Source organism: Oncorhynchus gorbuscha, linkage group LG16, assembly GCF_021184085.1.
Source record: "Oncorhynchus gorbuscha isolate QuinsamMale2020 ecotype Even-year linkage group LG16, OgorEven_v1.0, whole genome shotgun sequence".
Taxonomy (NCBI): domain Eukaryota; kingdom Metazoa; phylum Chordata; class Actinopteri; order Salmoniformes; family Salmonidae; genus Oncorhynchus; species Oncorhynchus gorbuscha.
Window position 1 is genome coordinate 27,638,307 of NC_060188.1, and position 17,402 is coordinate 27,655,708.

The 17,402-nt window shown below is 45.6% G+C and overlaps 1 protein-coding gene across 1 annotated transcript in view; it reads right to left on the bottom strand.

Annotated features, from left to right (window-relative positions):
* Positions 1–305: 305 nt before the first annotated feature.
* LOC124000484 (G protein-activated inward rectifier potassium channel 1-like) overlaps positions 306–17,402 on the bottom strand; it is a 35,262-nt gene continuing 18,165 nt past the window's right edge. The window contains exons 2-3 of the mRNA XM_046306862.1: positions 16,940–17,156; positions 306–1,582 (exon numbers count right to left, since the gene is read on the bottom strand). Coding sequence (XP_046162818.1) covers positions 936–1,582; positions 16,940–17,156 — 864 coding nt within the window. The 3' untranslated portion in view covers positions 306–935. The remainder of the gene's footprint in view (positions 1,583–16,939; positions 17,157–17,402) is intronic.

Sequence of the window (17,402 nt, forward strand, 5' to 3'; positions counted from 1 at the left end):
TCTGGTATCAGCAAAGTCCATTATCCACTGTGTCGGACTCACTCTGTTCAAAGGAGTTATGGAACAGTTCTAGAAAGTGTTTCGCGCCAGCAGCTATAAGATTAGGCCATCAACAACCTGTTGAATGTAAAAACAAATGTGTTATGTAAACAAATGAGTAGCAGATTACTATAACATACGGGCCCCAATTATGAATAATAACAACAAGATGTAGATTGCATTCTGACTGTATTTCTTAGCTAAGCAGATGTTCCCTTTGATGGAAACTAGAATATAGACAAAGGAAGTTGCAGGTACACCACATATTATCATCTTAAATATATTTTATTTGTTTAAAACTAAGAGAGGGGGTATGTAGTGCATTCAGATGGATTGATTGTATACATGCACAATTCTTTAGAGTGTGTGTGATGATAGATTAGTGTGTGTGTGTGTGTGTGTGTGTGTGTGTGTGTGTGTGTGTGTGTGTGTGTGTGTGTGTGTGTGTGTGTGTGTGTGTGTGTGTGTGTGTGTGTGTGTGTGTGTGTGTGTGTGTGTGTGTGTGTGTGTGTGTGTGTGTGTGTGTGTGTGTGTGTGTGTGTGTGTGTGTGTGTGTTTGACCAGTACGAACACTGTTGCTATAAAACACCCAAAAATCACAGTAATTCCAGTAAAGATTGTGTTTGAAAAAACAGAAATAGTGACACACCATCCATCAGTTATTTTTCCCTTCCATATCATTGTCTTTCAGTCACATTCCATTTTCCCTCTCTCCATAGTTTGATGTGTGGTCAAAGAGAAGTTAGACTCTGGGGATGTGTCCCAAATAACACCCTATTCCCTACATAGGGCATTACTGTTGACCAGAGCCCCATATGGGCCCTGTTCTAAAGTAGTGCAGTAAATAGAGACTAGGGTTCCATTTGGTATGCATGCAAAGTCTGGTCATGATGACCTCAGCGGTCAGCATTCATCCTGCGTAATTTGGCAGGCAGGTTGTCCTCTGGTCGGCCCCCTCCTGAGGGCAAAGGGGTGTGGATGCGGGCGGGGACAGGGGCTGGGGTGGGGGGCAGCTGCAGGTCTCCAGTGGACTGGGTCATGGGTTCAAAGCCCAGTTTCAAGGCCTTGAGCTGCAGCCGAGCTGCAGCCTCTGGACCGGGGGAGGAGCTGAGACGCTGCAACTTGAGAGGCAGGTCTCCAGTACTGCAGGCCTTCTCGGAGTGCTGGGAGCTCAGCATCAGAACCTTCCTCTGTAGGTCCTCCTTCCCAGACGAGCTCATCCTCTGAAGCTTACTGGGCAGCCTGGACTGCCCTGCCCGCTCCTCTCGGTCCGTAGTGTTGATGCAGTCCACAGAGAAGACCCGGGCACGTCGGGCGTGCCCGTGGTTCTCGCCCAGCGTGGGGGTGGAGAGGGGTGAAGGCAGGGAGGACTTCTCGTCGTGATCCTTGACGCTGTAGGGTGGGGTGTTGACCTCGAAAGTGCTGTGGAACTGGGAGTAGTCCACCCTGAAGAATCCCTCCTCCAGAGACATGACGGGCAGGAAGCGGTGGCCCCACAACACCTCATCCTCCGTGTACGACGTCCGCGCCTGACACGTCATACCTGAGAGAGAGGGAGAAAGAGAGAGAATTAAGAAGTGAAACTCAGTCTCCAGCATTGACTAGGCAGCACAAACACAGGTGCTAAATAGCCTTGTCATTTTTTATAAATATGATGAAAATATTGTAGAGTTCAGTTAACATCAAACAATAAGGCATGAAAGAAAGAGAAATATGATGCAGCAACCAACCCCCTCCTGCTTATCTCATCCTCTCCCTCCACCCCCCTCTTCCACTCTCAGCATGTGTGGAAACAATTCAGTCTTTGAATTGTTGTCTGACAGCATGAGAAAAAGCAATTTCCCTGACACAGACCTGCTTTGGCACAGACCTCCCTCACTCTTGCCATAGGGGGGAGATTTAAATACTGGTGCAACCTTAAATCTAGCTGGAAGACGTTTGCCGTTCCTCTGATGGCTCATAAAAATGGCCACGGCACTGTTACTCATCGAAAAGTTTCCACTAATAGGTATGGCTGAGGCTGACCCTGAGACAAACAGATATCACACTCACTGTTTACCTCCCTCTGCCTCTGCAGAGTGTGGGGCCATTGGCTCAAATGAGCTTGATGGAGACAGCTGACTAAAGGAGATATTGGCTGCAAGTCGTTCTAGGCTGGGAGTCAGAGCTAGATACTTTTCTTTTCTATATCTAGCTTTGTCTCAATGAAACCACATCCTACCTGATTCTACAGCTGTTATTTTGTATCCATGGCAATCACTAGAGGCCTAAGGTGACACATCCCTTTGATCAGTGTTGTAATGCATTTAGTCATAATTACCAGTTGTTTATTTCTGCTCAGGCTAATAAGGAATCTCCTAACACCACCTTTACCAGATCCATACCTTGATGCTGCAGGAGCCTTGGGTCCTCACCTCACATCACTCCTATCAATAGTACTAATAGAATTACTCATATAAATAAGTTGAATCTAGTCTACCATAAACAAAACATGATAATCCTAAGTAAAGAGCAGAAATTGCAGCATCCATGCATATCCATGCATATCCTGTAGCCAAGGAAAGGGTATTCTGGTTTTGCTATCTGCATGAAGTTCTATAGTCCTATATGAAAAGGTGGTTGGTTACATTACATCCTAGTCCTATTTAAAAAGGTCTCTAAGAGTCAGACAGATAATGACCAAAGCATCATCCTGAGCACAGCCTTCTCTGGGTGTCTCATTAATAAATGCATTGGCGAAGTCGTCCCAACAGCAATAGTACATACATATCTCAACCAGAAGCCATGGATTAGAGTCAACATACACACTGAGCTGAAGGCTAGAGCTTCAACTCTCAAGGAGCGAGACATTAACCCGTACTCTTATAAGAAATGCCATTATGCCCTTCCACGAACCATCCAACAGGCAAATCGTCAATACAGGACTAAGATCGAAGCCCACTATATCAGCTCTGACCCTCGTCGGATGTGACAGGGCTTGCAAACTATCACAGATTACAGTGATTACAGTGACACGAGCTGACCAGACTAGTTAAATGCCTTCTATGCTCACTTCGAGGCAAGCAACACTGAACCATGCGTGAGAGAACCAGCTGTTCCGGAGGACTGTGTGATCAATCTCTCCTTAGCTGATGTGAGTAAGACCTTTAAAGAGGTTAACATTCACAAGGCCACAGGGCCAGATGGATTACCAGGAGAATGCGCTGATTTCAACCTCTCCCTCACCCAGTCTGTAATACCTACATGTTTCAAGCAAATAACCATCGTTCCTGTGCCCAAGAACACTAAGGTATACTTTATGAATGACTATCACCCTGTAGCACTCAAATCAAATCCAATTCTATTGGTCACATACACATGATTATCAGATGTTATTGCGAGTGCAGCGAAATGCTTGTGCTGCTTGTTCCAGTGCAGCAATATCTAACAGGTAATATTTAAAAATTCCTCAACAAATACCTAATACACATAAATCTAAGTAAAGAATGGAATAAGAATCTGTGCCTCTTTTCTTGAACTCATGGGAAAATCAAAAGAAATCAGCCAAGACCTCAGAAAAAAATTGCAAAGCGAAGAATACCATTCCAACAGTGTCTCACGGGGGGTGGCAGCATCATGTTGTCGGGGTGCTTTGCTGCATCATGAGGGAGGAAAATGTATACATTGAAGCAACATCTCAAGATATCAGTCAGGAAGTTAAAGCCTGGTCACAAATTGGTCTTCCAAATGGACAATGACCCCAATCCTACTTCCAAAGTTGTGGCAAAATGGCTTAAGGACAACAAAGTCAAGGTATTGGAGTGGCCATCACAAAGCCCTGACCTCAATCCCATGGAACATTTGTGGGCAGAACTGAAAAAGCATGTGTGAGCAAGGAGGCCTACAAACCTGACTCAGTTACACCAGCTCTGTCAGGAGGAATGGGCCAAAATTCACCCAACTTATTGTGGGAAGCCTGTGGAAGGCTACCCAAAATGTTTGACCCAAGTTAAACAATTTAAAGGCAATGCTACCAAATACTAATTGAGTGTATGTAAACTTCTGACCCACTGGGAATGTGATGAAAGAAATAAAAGCTGAAATAAATCATTCTCTCTACTATTATTCTGACATTTCACATTCTTAAAATAAAGTGGTGATCCTAATTTCAGGACTTGTGAAAAACTGAGTTTAAATGTATTTGACTGAGGTGGATGTAAACTTCCGAATTCAACTGTATGTTATGTACTGTATTAAATAATTCAGCACTTTGATGGTGGTCACCAGCATACCAGCATACCATGTCATCCATGTCCAGCAAAAACACAGCGAATGTAAACTTCCAACTTCAACTGTATGAGATGAGTAATGTGAGATATGTCAACATTATTAAAGTGGCATTATTAAAGTGATTTGTGTTCCATTTATTAAAGTGGCCAATGATTTCAAGTCTGTATGTAGGCAGCAGCCACTCTGTGCTAGTGGTAGCTGTTTAACAGTCTGATGGCCTTGAGATAGAAGCTGTTTATCAGTCTCTTGGTCCCAGCTTTGATGCACCTGTACTGACCTCGCCTTTTGGATGGTAGCGTGGTGAACAGGCAGTGGCTCAGGTGGTTGTTGTCCTTGATGATATTTTTGACCTTCCTGTGACATCGGTTAATGTAAAGTTTCCTGGAGGGTAGGTAGTTTGCCCCCAGTGATGCGTTGTGCAGACCGCACCACCCTCTGGAGAGCCCTGCCAATAGGATCCTCTCAATTGTGCATCTGTAAAGGTTTGTGAGGGTTTTAGGTGACAAGCCAAATTTCTTCAGCCTCCTGAGGTTGAAGAGGCACTGTTGCACCTTCTTCAACACACTGTCTGTGTGGGTGGACCATTTTCATTTGTACGCCATGGAACTTAAAACTTTCCACCTTCTCCACTGCTGTCCTGTCAATGTGGATAGGGGGGGGAGCTCCCTCCTCTGTTTCCTGAAGTCCACGATCATCTCCTTTGTTTTGTTGATGTTGAGCCTTCTCCCTGTAGACTCTCGTCGTTGTTGGTAATCAAGCCTACTAGTGTTTTCTGCAAACTTGATGATTGAGTTGAAGGTGAACAGGGAATACAGGAGGTCGATGAGCACACACTCTTGTGGGGCCCCAGTGTTGAGGATCAACAAAGGGGAGATGTCCAGGACCCAATTGTGCAGGGCAAGGTTGAGACCCAGGGCCTCAATCTTAATGATGAGCTTGGATGGTACTATGGTGTTGAATGCTGAGCTATAGTCAATAAATAGCATTCTTACATACAGTGCCTTACAAAATGATTCATCCCCCTTGGCATTTTACCTATTTTGTTGCATTACAACCTGTAATTTAAATGTATTTTTAATGTGTATTTCTTTTTGGCCATCAAAGAAAATGCTATGTCTGGTGCAAACCCAACAACTCTCATCATCCCGAGAACCCTCTCCCCACAGTGAATCATGGTGGTGGCAGCATCATGCTGTGTGTTATGCAGGTGAATGAGGACCCAAAAGCGACTTGGCGAAAACAGAGTCTTTATTCCAGTAAAGGAAATAGGCAATACTCCTAGACAAATCGGAGCAGAAAACAAAACATAAAAAACTAATTCCACTCGTAGTGACGAGGACAGACTGGAGACTCGACCATAAACTGTAGGTTGCCTCGGGAAGGCACCGACCGAGCAGACTCAGACACCTGCTCACACGCAGCATCTGAGGGAAACAAGACACGACAGGGCGAGGCAAAGACACAGCACGGCGTACAATATACAAGGATCCGACAGGACAGAAACGGAAGACAAGGGGAGAAATAGGGACTCTAATCAGAGGGCAAGATAGGGAACAGGTGTGGAAAGACTAAATGAGTGAGTAGGAGAATGAGGAACAGCTGGGAGCAGGAACGGAACGATAGAGAGAGGAGAGAGAGGGAGGGAGAGAGAGAGGGATAGAAAAAGGGAACGAACCTAATAAGACCAGCAGGGGGAAACGAACAGAAGGGAAAGCATAATGACAAGACAATATAAGACAAAACATGACAGTACCCCCCCACTCACCGAGCGCCTCCTGGCGCTCTCGAGGAGGAACACTGGCGGCAACGGAGGAAATCATAGATCACAAACGGTCCAGCACGTCCCGAGAAAGAACCCAACTCCTCTCCTCAGGACCGTAACGGAAAACGAAAAAAAGGGAAACTAGGGTACTACTAAAAAAAAAAAAATGAGACACGGGTAGAGAACTGAAAGCTTTAGAGCAAACAGGACCAAACAGGCCAGGAGAGTAACAACTAGGGACAGACTGAGACACAGCAAGGGCAGGAACAAGAACAGGAGAGATGCGGTGGCAGGGAACAGACTGAGACCCAGCAAGACCAGGAGCAGAAGCAGAAAAGAAATTACCAGACTTATTCTGCGCGCAGTCCGAACACGCAGCCACAAAACGGCGCGCGTCACGCTCCTGAGTAGGCCACCAAAAGCGCTGGCGAATAGAAGCAAGAGTACCTCGAACGCCGGGATGGCCAGCTAACTTGGCAGAGTGAGCCCACTGAAGAACAGCCAGACGAGTAGAAACAGGAACGAAAAGAAGGTTACTAGGACAAGCGCGCATGGCTCCTTGGATCTCGACGCAGTGTGCGTGAGTGCTTGCTTAACCTGTCTCTCAATTCCCCAGACAGTCAACCCGACAACACGCCCAACAGGAAGGATCCCTCGGGAACAGTAGAAGCCACAGAAGAACTAAAGAGACGGGATAAAGCATGAGGCTTGGTGTACTTAGTACCCGGGCAATAAGAAATAACGAACTCGAAACGAGCGAAAAACAACGCCCAACGAGCATGACGCGCATTCAGTCGTTTGGCAGAACGGATGTACTCAAGGTTCCTTTGGTCAGTCCAAACGACAAAAGGAACGGTCGCCCCTCCAACCACTGTCGCCATTTGCCTAGGGCTAAACGGATGGCGAGCAGTTCACGGTTAGCCACATCATAGTTACGTTCCGACGGTGACAGGCGATGAGAAAATACGCGCAAGGGTGGACCCCATCGTCAGTATCGGAGCACTGGGACAGAATGGCTCCCACGCCCACCCCGACGCGTCAACCTCGACAATAAACTGTTTAGTGACGTCAGGTGCAACAAGGATAGGAGCGGATGCAAAACGCTTCTTGAGGAGATCAGAACAACAATCATACGACCGGTGAGGAGGAAGGGAGTTGGTTCTGGACCGACTGAAGACCGTGCGCAGACCATGATATTCCTCCGGCACTCCTGTCAAATCACCAGGTTCCTCCTGTGAAGAGGGAGCAGAACAAACAGGAGAAATAGCAGACATTAAACACTTCACATGACAAGAAACGTTCCAGGAAAGGATAGAATTACTAGACCAATCAAAAGAAGGATTATGACACACAAGCCAGGGATGACCCAAAACAACAGGTGTAAAAGGTGAACAAAAAATCAAAAAGAAATGGTCTCACTATGGTTACCAGATACAGTGAGGGTTAAAGGTAGTGTTTCACATAATATACTGGGGAGAGGACTACCATCCAAGGCAAACATGACCGTGGGCTCCCTAACTGTCTGAGAGGAATGTCATGTTCCCGAGCCCAGGCTTCGTCCATAAAACAGCCCTCCGCCCCAGAGTCTATTAATGCACTGCAGGAAGCTGCCGATCCGGTCCAGCGTAGATGGACCGGTAAGGTAGTACAGGTACTTGACGGAGAGGACCGTCTAGTAGCGCTTATCAGTCGCCCTCCGCTTACTGATGAGCTCTGGCCTTTAACTGGACATGAAATGACAAAATGACCAGCGGAACCGCAATAGAGACAGAGGCGGTTGGTGATTCTCTGTTCCCTCTCCTTAGTCGAAATGCGAATACCCCCCAGCTGCATGGGCTCAACACCTGAGTCAGTGGGGAAAGATGGTAGTGTCGGAGAGAGGGGAGACACAGTTAACGCGAGCTCTCTTCTATGAGCTCGGTGACGAAGATCTACCCGTCGTTCAATGCGAATAGCGAGTTCAATCAAAGAATCCACGCTGGATGGAACCTCCCGAGAGAGAATCTCATCCTTAACCTTAGCGTGGAGTCCCTCCAGAAAACGAGCGAGCAACGCCTGCTCGTTCCAGTTACTGGAGGCAGCAAGAGTGCGAAACTCTATAGAGTAATCCGTTATGGATCGATTACCTTGACATAGGGAAGACAGGGACCAGGAAGCTTCTTTCCCAAAAACTGAACGATCAAAAACCCTTATCATCTCCTCTTTAAAGTTCAGATAATTGTTAGTACACTCAGCGCTTGCCTCCCAGATAGCTGTGCCCCACTGCCGAGCCCGACCAGTAAGGAGTGATATGACGTAGGCAATCCGAGCTCTCTCTCTTGAGTATGTGTTGGGTTGGAGAGAGAACACTATATCACACTGGGTGAGAAAGGAGCGGCACTCAGTGGGCTGCCCAGAATAACATGGTGGGTTATTAACCCTAGGTTCAGGAGGCTCGGAAGACCCGGAAGTCGCTGGTGGCACGAGACGAAGACTCTGATACTGTCCTGAGAGGTCGGAGACCTGAGCGGCCAGGGTCTCAACGGCATGCCGAGCAGCAGACAATTCCTGCTCGTGTCTGCTGAGCATCGCTCCCTGGAACTCGAGAGTAGAGTAGAGAGAATCCATAGTCGCTGGGTCCATTCTAGGTCAGATCCTTCTGTTATGCAGGTGAATGAGGACCCAAAAGCGACTTGGCGAAAACAGAGTCTTTATTCCAGTAAAGGAAATAGGCAATACTCCTAGACAAATCGGAGCAGAAAACAAAACATAAAAAACTAATTCCACTCGTAGTGACGAGGACAGACTGGAGACTCGACCATAAACTGTAGGTTGCCTCGGGAAGGCACCGACCGTAGCAGACTCAGACACCTGCTCACACGCAGCATCTGAGGGAAACAAGACACGACAGGGCGAGGCAAAGACACAGCATGGCGTACAATATACAAGGATCCGACAGGACAGAAACGGAAGACAAGGGGAGAAATAGGGACTCTAATCAGAGGGCAAGATAGGGAACAGGTGTGGAAAGACTAAATGAGTGAGTAGGAGAATGAGGAACAGCTGGGAGTAGGAACGGAACGATAGAGAGAGGAGAGAGAGGGAGGGAGAGAGAGAGGGATAGAAAAAGGGAACGAACCTAATAAGACCAGCAGGGGGAAACGAACAGAAGGGAAAGCATAATGACAAGACAATATAAGACAAAACATGACACTGTGGGGATGTTTTGGTCAGAATTGAAGGAATGGCACTAAATACAGGGAAAATCTTGAGGGAAACCTGTTTCAGTCTTCCAGAGATTTGAGACTGGGACAGAGGTTCACCTTCCAGCAGGACAATGACCCTAAGCATACTGCTAAAGCAACACTTGAGTGCTTTAAGGGGAACATTTAAATGTTTTGGAATGGCCTAGTCAAAGCCCAGAGCTCAATCCAATTGAGAATCTGTGGTATGACTTAAAGATTGCTATACACCAGCGGAATCCATCCAACTTGAAGGAGCTGGACTAGTTTTGCCTTGTAGAATGGGCCAAAATCCCAGTGGCTAGATATGCCTAGCTCATAGAGATACCCCAAGAGACTTGCAGCTGTAATTGCAGCTGTAATTGCTGACTTTGGGGGGGTGAAAAGTTATGCACGCTGAAGTTTTCAGTTTTTTGTTTCACAATAAAAAATATTTTGCATCTTGAAAGTGGTAGGCATGTTGTGTAAATCAAATGATACAAACACCCCCCAAAATATATTTTAATTCCAGGTTGAGCAACAAAATAGGGAAAATGCCAAAGGGGGTGAATACTTTTGCAAGCCACTGTAGGTATTCCTCTTGTCCAGATGGAATAGAGCAGTGTGCAGTGTGATGGCGATTGCATCATTTGTGGACCTATTGGGGCGGTAAGCAAATTGAAATGGGTCTAGGGTGACAGATAAGGTGGAGGTGATATGATCCTTGACTGGTCTCTCAAAGCACTTCATGATGGCAGAAGTGAGTGCCACGGGGGAATAGTAATTTAGTTCAGTTACCTTTGCATTCTTGGGTACAGGAACAATGATGGCCATCTTATTAAAGGATGTGGGGACAGCGGATTGGGATAGGGAGAGATTGAATATGTCTGTAAACACACCAGCCAGCTGGTCTGTGCATGCTCTGAGGACACAGCTAGGGATGCTGTCTAGGCCGGCAGCCTTGCGAGGTTTAACATGTTAAATATCAGACTCATGTCGGCCACAGAGAAGGAGAGCCCACAGTCCTTGGTAGCGGGCTGCGTCGGTGGCACTGTATTATCCTCAAAGGTGAAGGCAGAGAAGGTGTTTAGTTTGTCTGGAAGCAAGACGTTGGTGTTTGCGACATGGCTGGTTTTCCTTTTGTAGTCCTTGATTGTCCGTAGACCCTGTCACATATGTCTTGTGTCTGAGCCGTTGAATTGCAACTCAACTTTGTCTCTATACTGACATTTTGCTTTTTTTATTGCCTTGCGTGAATGAATGACTACTTTGTTTTTATTCTGTCATATTCCCAGTCACCTTGCCATGGTTAAATGCGGTGGTACACGCTTTCAGTTTTGCGCAAATGCTGCCATGCACTGAGAATCCAGGTGGCTGTACCGACTCTGACAGCATATCCCGAAAGAGTGATACAGAGTATGTTACGATCCCTGATGTCTCTCTGGAAAGCAACCCGTGCCCTGATTTTGTGAACTTTGTTATCTAGGGACTGGACATTAGCAAGTAATATACTCGGAAGCGGTGGGTGGTGTGCGCGTCTCCGAAGTCCGACTCCCTCTCCTCTGGCGGTGTTGTTTTGGATCGGCCTCTGGAATCAGTTCAAATGTCCTGGGTGAAGACTTACAGAAAACATTTGACCTCTGTCATTGCCAACAAAGGGTATATGACAAAGTATTGAGATAAACTTTTGTTATTGACCAAATACTTATTTTCCACCATCATTTGCAAATAAATGTATAAAAAATCCTACAATGTGATTTTCTGGATTTTGTTTCTAATTTTGTCTGTCATAGTTGAAGTGTACCTATGATGAAAATTACAGGCCTCTCTCATCTTTTTAATGGGAGAACTTGCACAATTGGTGGCTGACTAAATACTTTTTTGCCCCACTGTACATATGCACACTGACGCCATACACACACACGCTGTTGTTAATGCCTATTACAGTGCCTTCGGAAAGTATTCAGGCCCCTTGATTTTTTCCACATTTCGTTACATTACAGCCTGAGACTAAAATGGATTAAATAAATAAAAATATCGTTAGCAATACCTCATAATGACAAAGCAAAAACAGGTTTTTAGACATTTTTTCAAATGTATTCAAAATAATGATTTACATTAGTATTCAGACCCTTTGAATACAACCTGTGAGTTGTTTCTACAACTTGATTGGAGTCCACCTGTGGCAAATTCATTTGATTGGACATGATTTGGAAAGGCACACACCTGTCTCTATAAGGTCTCACAGTTGACAGTGCATGTCAAAGCAAAAACTCTTGGCCATGATTACAGACACCTGTGTCTTTTGACACTACATAAACAAGTCATCCCGCAGTGTTTGTGATGACACCCTGATGAAGACAGCTTGGCTGTCGAAACTTTGGTAATTACATTTTTGCATCTGAGCTCCTAGAGTGTGCTCTCTTTTATTTTCAGGAGCAAAAACCAAGCCATGAGGTTGAAGGAATTGTTCATAGAGCTCCGAGAGAGGATTGTGTTGAGACACAGATCTGGGAAAGGTTACCAAAAAATGTCTGCAGCATTGAAGGTCCCCCAGAACGCAGTGGCCACCATCATTCTTAAATGGATGTTTGGAACCACCAAGACTCTTCCTATAGCTGTCCTCCCAACCAAACTGAGCAATCAGGGGAGAAGGGTCTTGGTCAGGGAGGTAACCAAGAACCCGATGGTCACTCTGACAGAGCTCTAGAGTTCATCTGTGTAGATGGAAGAACCTTCCAGAAAGACAACCATCTCTGCAGCACTCCACCGATCAGGCCTGTATGGTAGAGTGACCAGACGGAAACCACTCTTCAGGAAAAGGCACATGACAGCCCGCTTGGAGTTTGCCAAAAGGCACCTAAAGACTCTCAGACAATGGTTTCATCTGGTCTGATGAAACCAAGATTCAACTCTTTGCCTGAATTCCAAGCTTCACGTCTGGAAGAAACCTGGCACCATCCCTACGGTGAAGCATGGTAATATAATAATAATATATGATAATATATGCCATTTAGCAGACGCTTTTATCCAAAGCGACTTACAGTTATGTGTGCATACATTCTACGTATGGGTGGTCCCGGGGATCGAACCCACTACCCTGGCGTTACAAGCGCCATGCTCTACCAACTGAGCTACACAGGACCATGGTGATGGCAGCATCATGCTGTGGAGATGTTTTTCAGAGGCAGGGACTGGGACACTTGTCAGGATCGAGGCAAAATGAACGGAGCAAAGTACAGAGAGATCCGTGATGAAAACCTGCTCCAGAGCGCTCAGGACCTCAGACTGGGGCGAATGTTCACCTTCCAACAAGACAACAACACACAGCCAAGACAACGCAGGAGTGGCTTTGGGACTGAATGTCTCTGAATGTCCTTGACTGTCCCAGCCAGAACCCGGACTTGAACCCGATCGAAAATCTCTGGAGAGACCTAAAAATAGCTGTGCAGTGACGCTCCCCATCCAGCCTGACAGAGCTTGAGAATATCTGCAGAGAAGAATGGGATAAACTCCCCAAATGCAAGTGTGCCAAGCTCGTAGCGTCATACAGAAGACTCGCTGCCAAATGTGCTTCAACAAAGTACTGAGTAAAGGGTCTGAATACTTATGTAAATGTGATATTAATACATTTCTAGAAATGTGTTTTTGTTTTGGCATTATGGAATATTGTGTGTAGATTGATGAGAAAACATTTTTTACATTTTTTTTTCAATAAGGCTGTAACCTAATAAAATGTGAAAAAAGTCTAGGGGTCTGAATACTTTCCCAAGGCAAGTTATGCATACAGTACATAGCTACCGCAATTATCTCTTACCCCTGCGTATCGACTTGGTACTGGTACTCCCTGTATTTAGGCATGTTATTTCTACTCTTTAAAAAAAATGTGTTATCCATCGTGTATTATTTTGATCTTTAACTCTGCATTGTTGGAAAAGGACCCACAAGTAAGCATTTCACTGTAAGTCTACACCTGTTCTCTACGAAGCATGTGACATACAATTGTATGTTGATTTTTTTATTTGATTTGACAAGACAGGTTTTTATTTGACCTCATCTCTTGTAAAATAGCCACTTATGAGACCTGTATTGCTCTGTTCATTTTTTAAATGAACCTTTATTTAACTAGGCAAGTCAGTTAAGAACAAATTCATATATATAATGAAGGCCTACAGTGGGAACAGTGGGTTAACTGCCTTGTTCAGGGGAAGAACAACATTATTTTTTTACCTTGTCAGCTCAGGGATTCAATCCAGCAACCTTTCGGTTACTGGCCCAACCTGTTGCCCCAAACAGAGCTGGCTGACTGCAGAAAGAGAAACTGATCCTTTCTCTGACATTTGACTGACACAGTAATATCACTACTAAGGGTTTGTCACTACTAAGGGGTTGTCACTACTAAGGGGTTGTCACTACTAAGGGGTTGTCACTACTAAGGGGTTGTCACTACTAAGGGGTTGTCACTACTAAGGGTTTGTCACTACTAAGGGTTTGTCACTACTAAGGGGTTGTCACTACTAAGGGGTTGTCACTACTAAGGGGTTGTCACTACTAAGGGTTTGTCACTACTAAGGGTTTGTCACTACTAAGGGGTTGTCACTACTAAGGGGTTGTCACTACTAAGGGTTTGTCACTACTAAGGGTTTGTCACTACTAAGGGTTTGCCACTACTAAGGGTTTGTCACTACTAAGGGGTTGTCACTACTAAGGGGTTGTCACTACTAAGGGTTTGTCACTACTAAGGGTTTGTCACTACTAAGGGTTTGTCACTACTAAGGGGTTGTCACTACTAAGGGGTTGTCACTACTAAGGGTTTGTCACTACTAAGGGTTTGTCACTACTAAGGGGTTGTCACTACTAAGGGGTTGTCACTACTAAGGGGTTGTCACTACTAAGGGTTTGTCACTACTAAGGGTTTGTCACTACTAAGGGGTTGTCACTACTAAGGGTTTGTCACTACTAAGGGTTTGTCACTACTAAGGGGTTGTCACTACTAAGGGGTTGTCACTACTAAGGGTTTGTCACTACTAAGGGTTTGTCACTACTAAGGGGTTGTCACTACTAAGGATTTGTCACTACTAAGGGGTTGTCACTACTAAGGGGTTGTCACTACTAATGGGTTGTCACTACTAAGGGTTTGTCACTACTAAGGGGTTGTCACTACTAAGGGGTTGTCACTACTAAGGGGTTGTCACTACTAAGGGGTTGTCACAACCTAAGCCTAAGGTTATACCCAAATCCTTGACTATCCTCAAACCAAAGCTGAAATGAATGAAAGTTATTTTATATTTCTGCATATAGAAAAATGTGCTATAATGTATTATTGATGGTGGATACATGACTGGGAAGGTATACAGGTGCAGCAGGAAGTGATGTGGCTTCAGGGCTCGGCGTTCCTGCCAGTTCGCCCAATCATCATCCAGGTGTCCTGAGTTACACTGACAGTATGTTATGTTTTGTGGGTCTTGAATGAAAATCAAAGTAGCTGAGCAAGTGAGCAAACAGCTGGTGGACAGAGAGCGGTGTGTCAATGCAGAGAGCTTTTTGTTAAGCCTCCACTGGCACTAATCAAATGGACCATTTCCATAACACAATGCCTCTTCTTCTCCGGGCGACTTTTCAATCCTACCACTGGCTCTCTTCATCTAACACACACACACACACACACACACACACACACACACACACACACACACGCACACGCACACGCACACGCACACGCACACGCACACACACACACACACACACACACACACACACACACACACACACACACACACACACACACACACACACACACACACTGTCAGAAAGCTGTGACAACTAGGCCTACATAACACACATCTCTAGTTGAACAGGAGCTGATGCACAGTCATAGTGTGGTAGTAGAGAGACCCCATAACCATCCATTCAGACACCAGAAAGTTGCAAAGGCTTTTGTTGGTGACAGAAGGTTTCTCAAATGGCAGGACAATGCTCTGTCTGTCTCTCAGTGGATGATATGGATGTCTTTCTCTGGGGAGTAAGAGATGTCACATTGTGCAAGGGACCACCCAGGTGACTCCAAGGCCACCTCATTCATACAGTGTAGACCCCCTCATCTGCCCCCTGCTTTGCTCCTCAGCTCAGAGAACAACAGTCCTGCTGAGAGAGAAAGAGAAAGAGAAAGAGAGGGGGGGGCTAAAGGAGGTTAAACGTTTGGCTGCAGCCTGCCTTAATGACATTATCAACAGAGCACAGATCATGTGGCCTGCCTGCCTGCCTGCCTGCCTGCCTGCCTGCCTGCCTGCCTGCCTGCCTGCCTGCCTGCCTGCCTGCCTGCCTGCCTGCCTGCCTGTCTGCCTGCCTGCTCATCCCTCCCTCCTCCTCTAAGCCTATTCATTCTTCTGCCCAGGACAATGAGAAGAGAGGAGGGGAGAAGAACCGAGGAGAGATGAAAGGAAAAAGAGAAGGCAACAGAGAAATAAATAAATTATGCCAGAGAAGACAAAGACTTTGTTATTTAGGTATGAAAATTAGGATGAGGAATCGTATTGTTCGATGTAGAAGACAGAAAAGCACTTGTGTTGCCGTAGGCGACCCAGCACACCTGCAGCCTGCCTGTAGATCAGTACAGCTGTTGTGTTCAACGTCTCTTAAGTTACAGAATAATCCCAGAATGAACCCTGCATCCTGCCCAGTGAGAAATACAGTAAAACGTCAGCTGAACGCCCAGCTTATTTATCTTAGTGACATTCGCATCTATGACCCTATCTATTATACATGGGCTAGGGATAAAAACCACCCCATCCAGTAATAAAACATCCTTCATAATTCAATCAGGAAGCCATTCCCCGGTGCTGTCCTCAATACCCAAAGTCCACCTCTCCACTGCTCGCTCTGTTTACCACTGAACGCCTCCTGATATCTGCTACATTCTTACAGGGTTTTGGAAATTGAGGGAGATGTGTTAGTCTGACTCTATTTCCAGAATCTGGATGGAGATATTGCAAGGGGATCTGTGGCAGGTTGACATGAAGAGGTAAGACTGGTAAGCACATAAGAATACAGTTGAATTTGAGTTCAGAGGATAGAGGTGCGAGAGAGGGATAACATAATAGCAAGCTAAAGGGTGGAGATAGGGAACGAGCAACCCACTGAGTGGAAAGAGATAGCAGTTGGGGAGGAGAAGAAAAGGATCGGGAAGGGACTCAAGAGTGGAAGGATAATCAAATAAAGGCCCAGTGCACTCAAAATTCATTTTCTCCCTGTGTTTTATATCATATTGTACAACAGCTGATGAAACTACCACTGTAAATATGTGACTTTTTGTTTTACCAATGTTATGACCTTTCAATCAGCAGGTTTGAATGGGCGGGAGTTGTGGCTTTCCATCGTGAATCTTGCTTGAGAAATAGGTTTTTGGCCCAATTTTTTGTTGTTGTTGCTATTTTGAATGTAAATCTGTTATAGTAAGATACTTCAATGTTTCGCAGAAATTATTTGAAATTGACATAAAAATGGCTACATTGGGCCTTTGAAAAGGAGGAGCCTCTTTAGGTAGAATAGAGTAACGAGTTAAAAGGAGGATAAAGGGTAGTGAAAGAATAGTCCATTAAAAATGAGGAGAGAAGGGTAGGAAGAAGAGAGTAACGGGTTAACAGGAGGAGAGAAGGTAGTGGTTCGTCACCTGTGGTCTCCACAATGCCCTCCAGGATGACAACAATCTCAAACTGCTCGTTCATGAGGGATCGCTGGGACAGGTCAAAGAAAGGGCTCTTAGGATTGATCTCATGGCAGATGGTGAGAGGTGACACTAGGAAGAGCTGGTCCGCACCCGTCCCAAAACCCACATCCAGCTCACACTGGTCCAGGGGTAGGAACTCTCCCTCCGGGGTCTGACGAGACTGGGAGAGAGTGTGGGAGAGAGAGGGAGGGGGAGGAGAGAAAGGAGAAATAGGGGGTGGGGGGGGAGAGAGCGAAAGAGAGAGTTTTTTTAATAGACTTTGAACTGTAGACTTTCATTTTTCCACTCTACCATGGCCTCTATTGGAGTCACTCTGCAGTGCTATTAAGATTATTGTAGATAACAGTGTGACTGGAGCAGAGTAGCCTGGAGCCTATCAATCTTCTCTACACCACCACATGCTGTT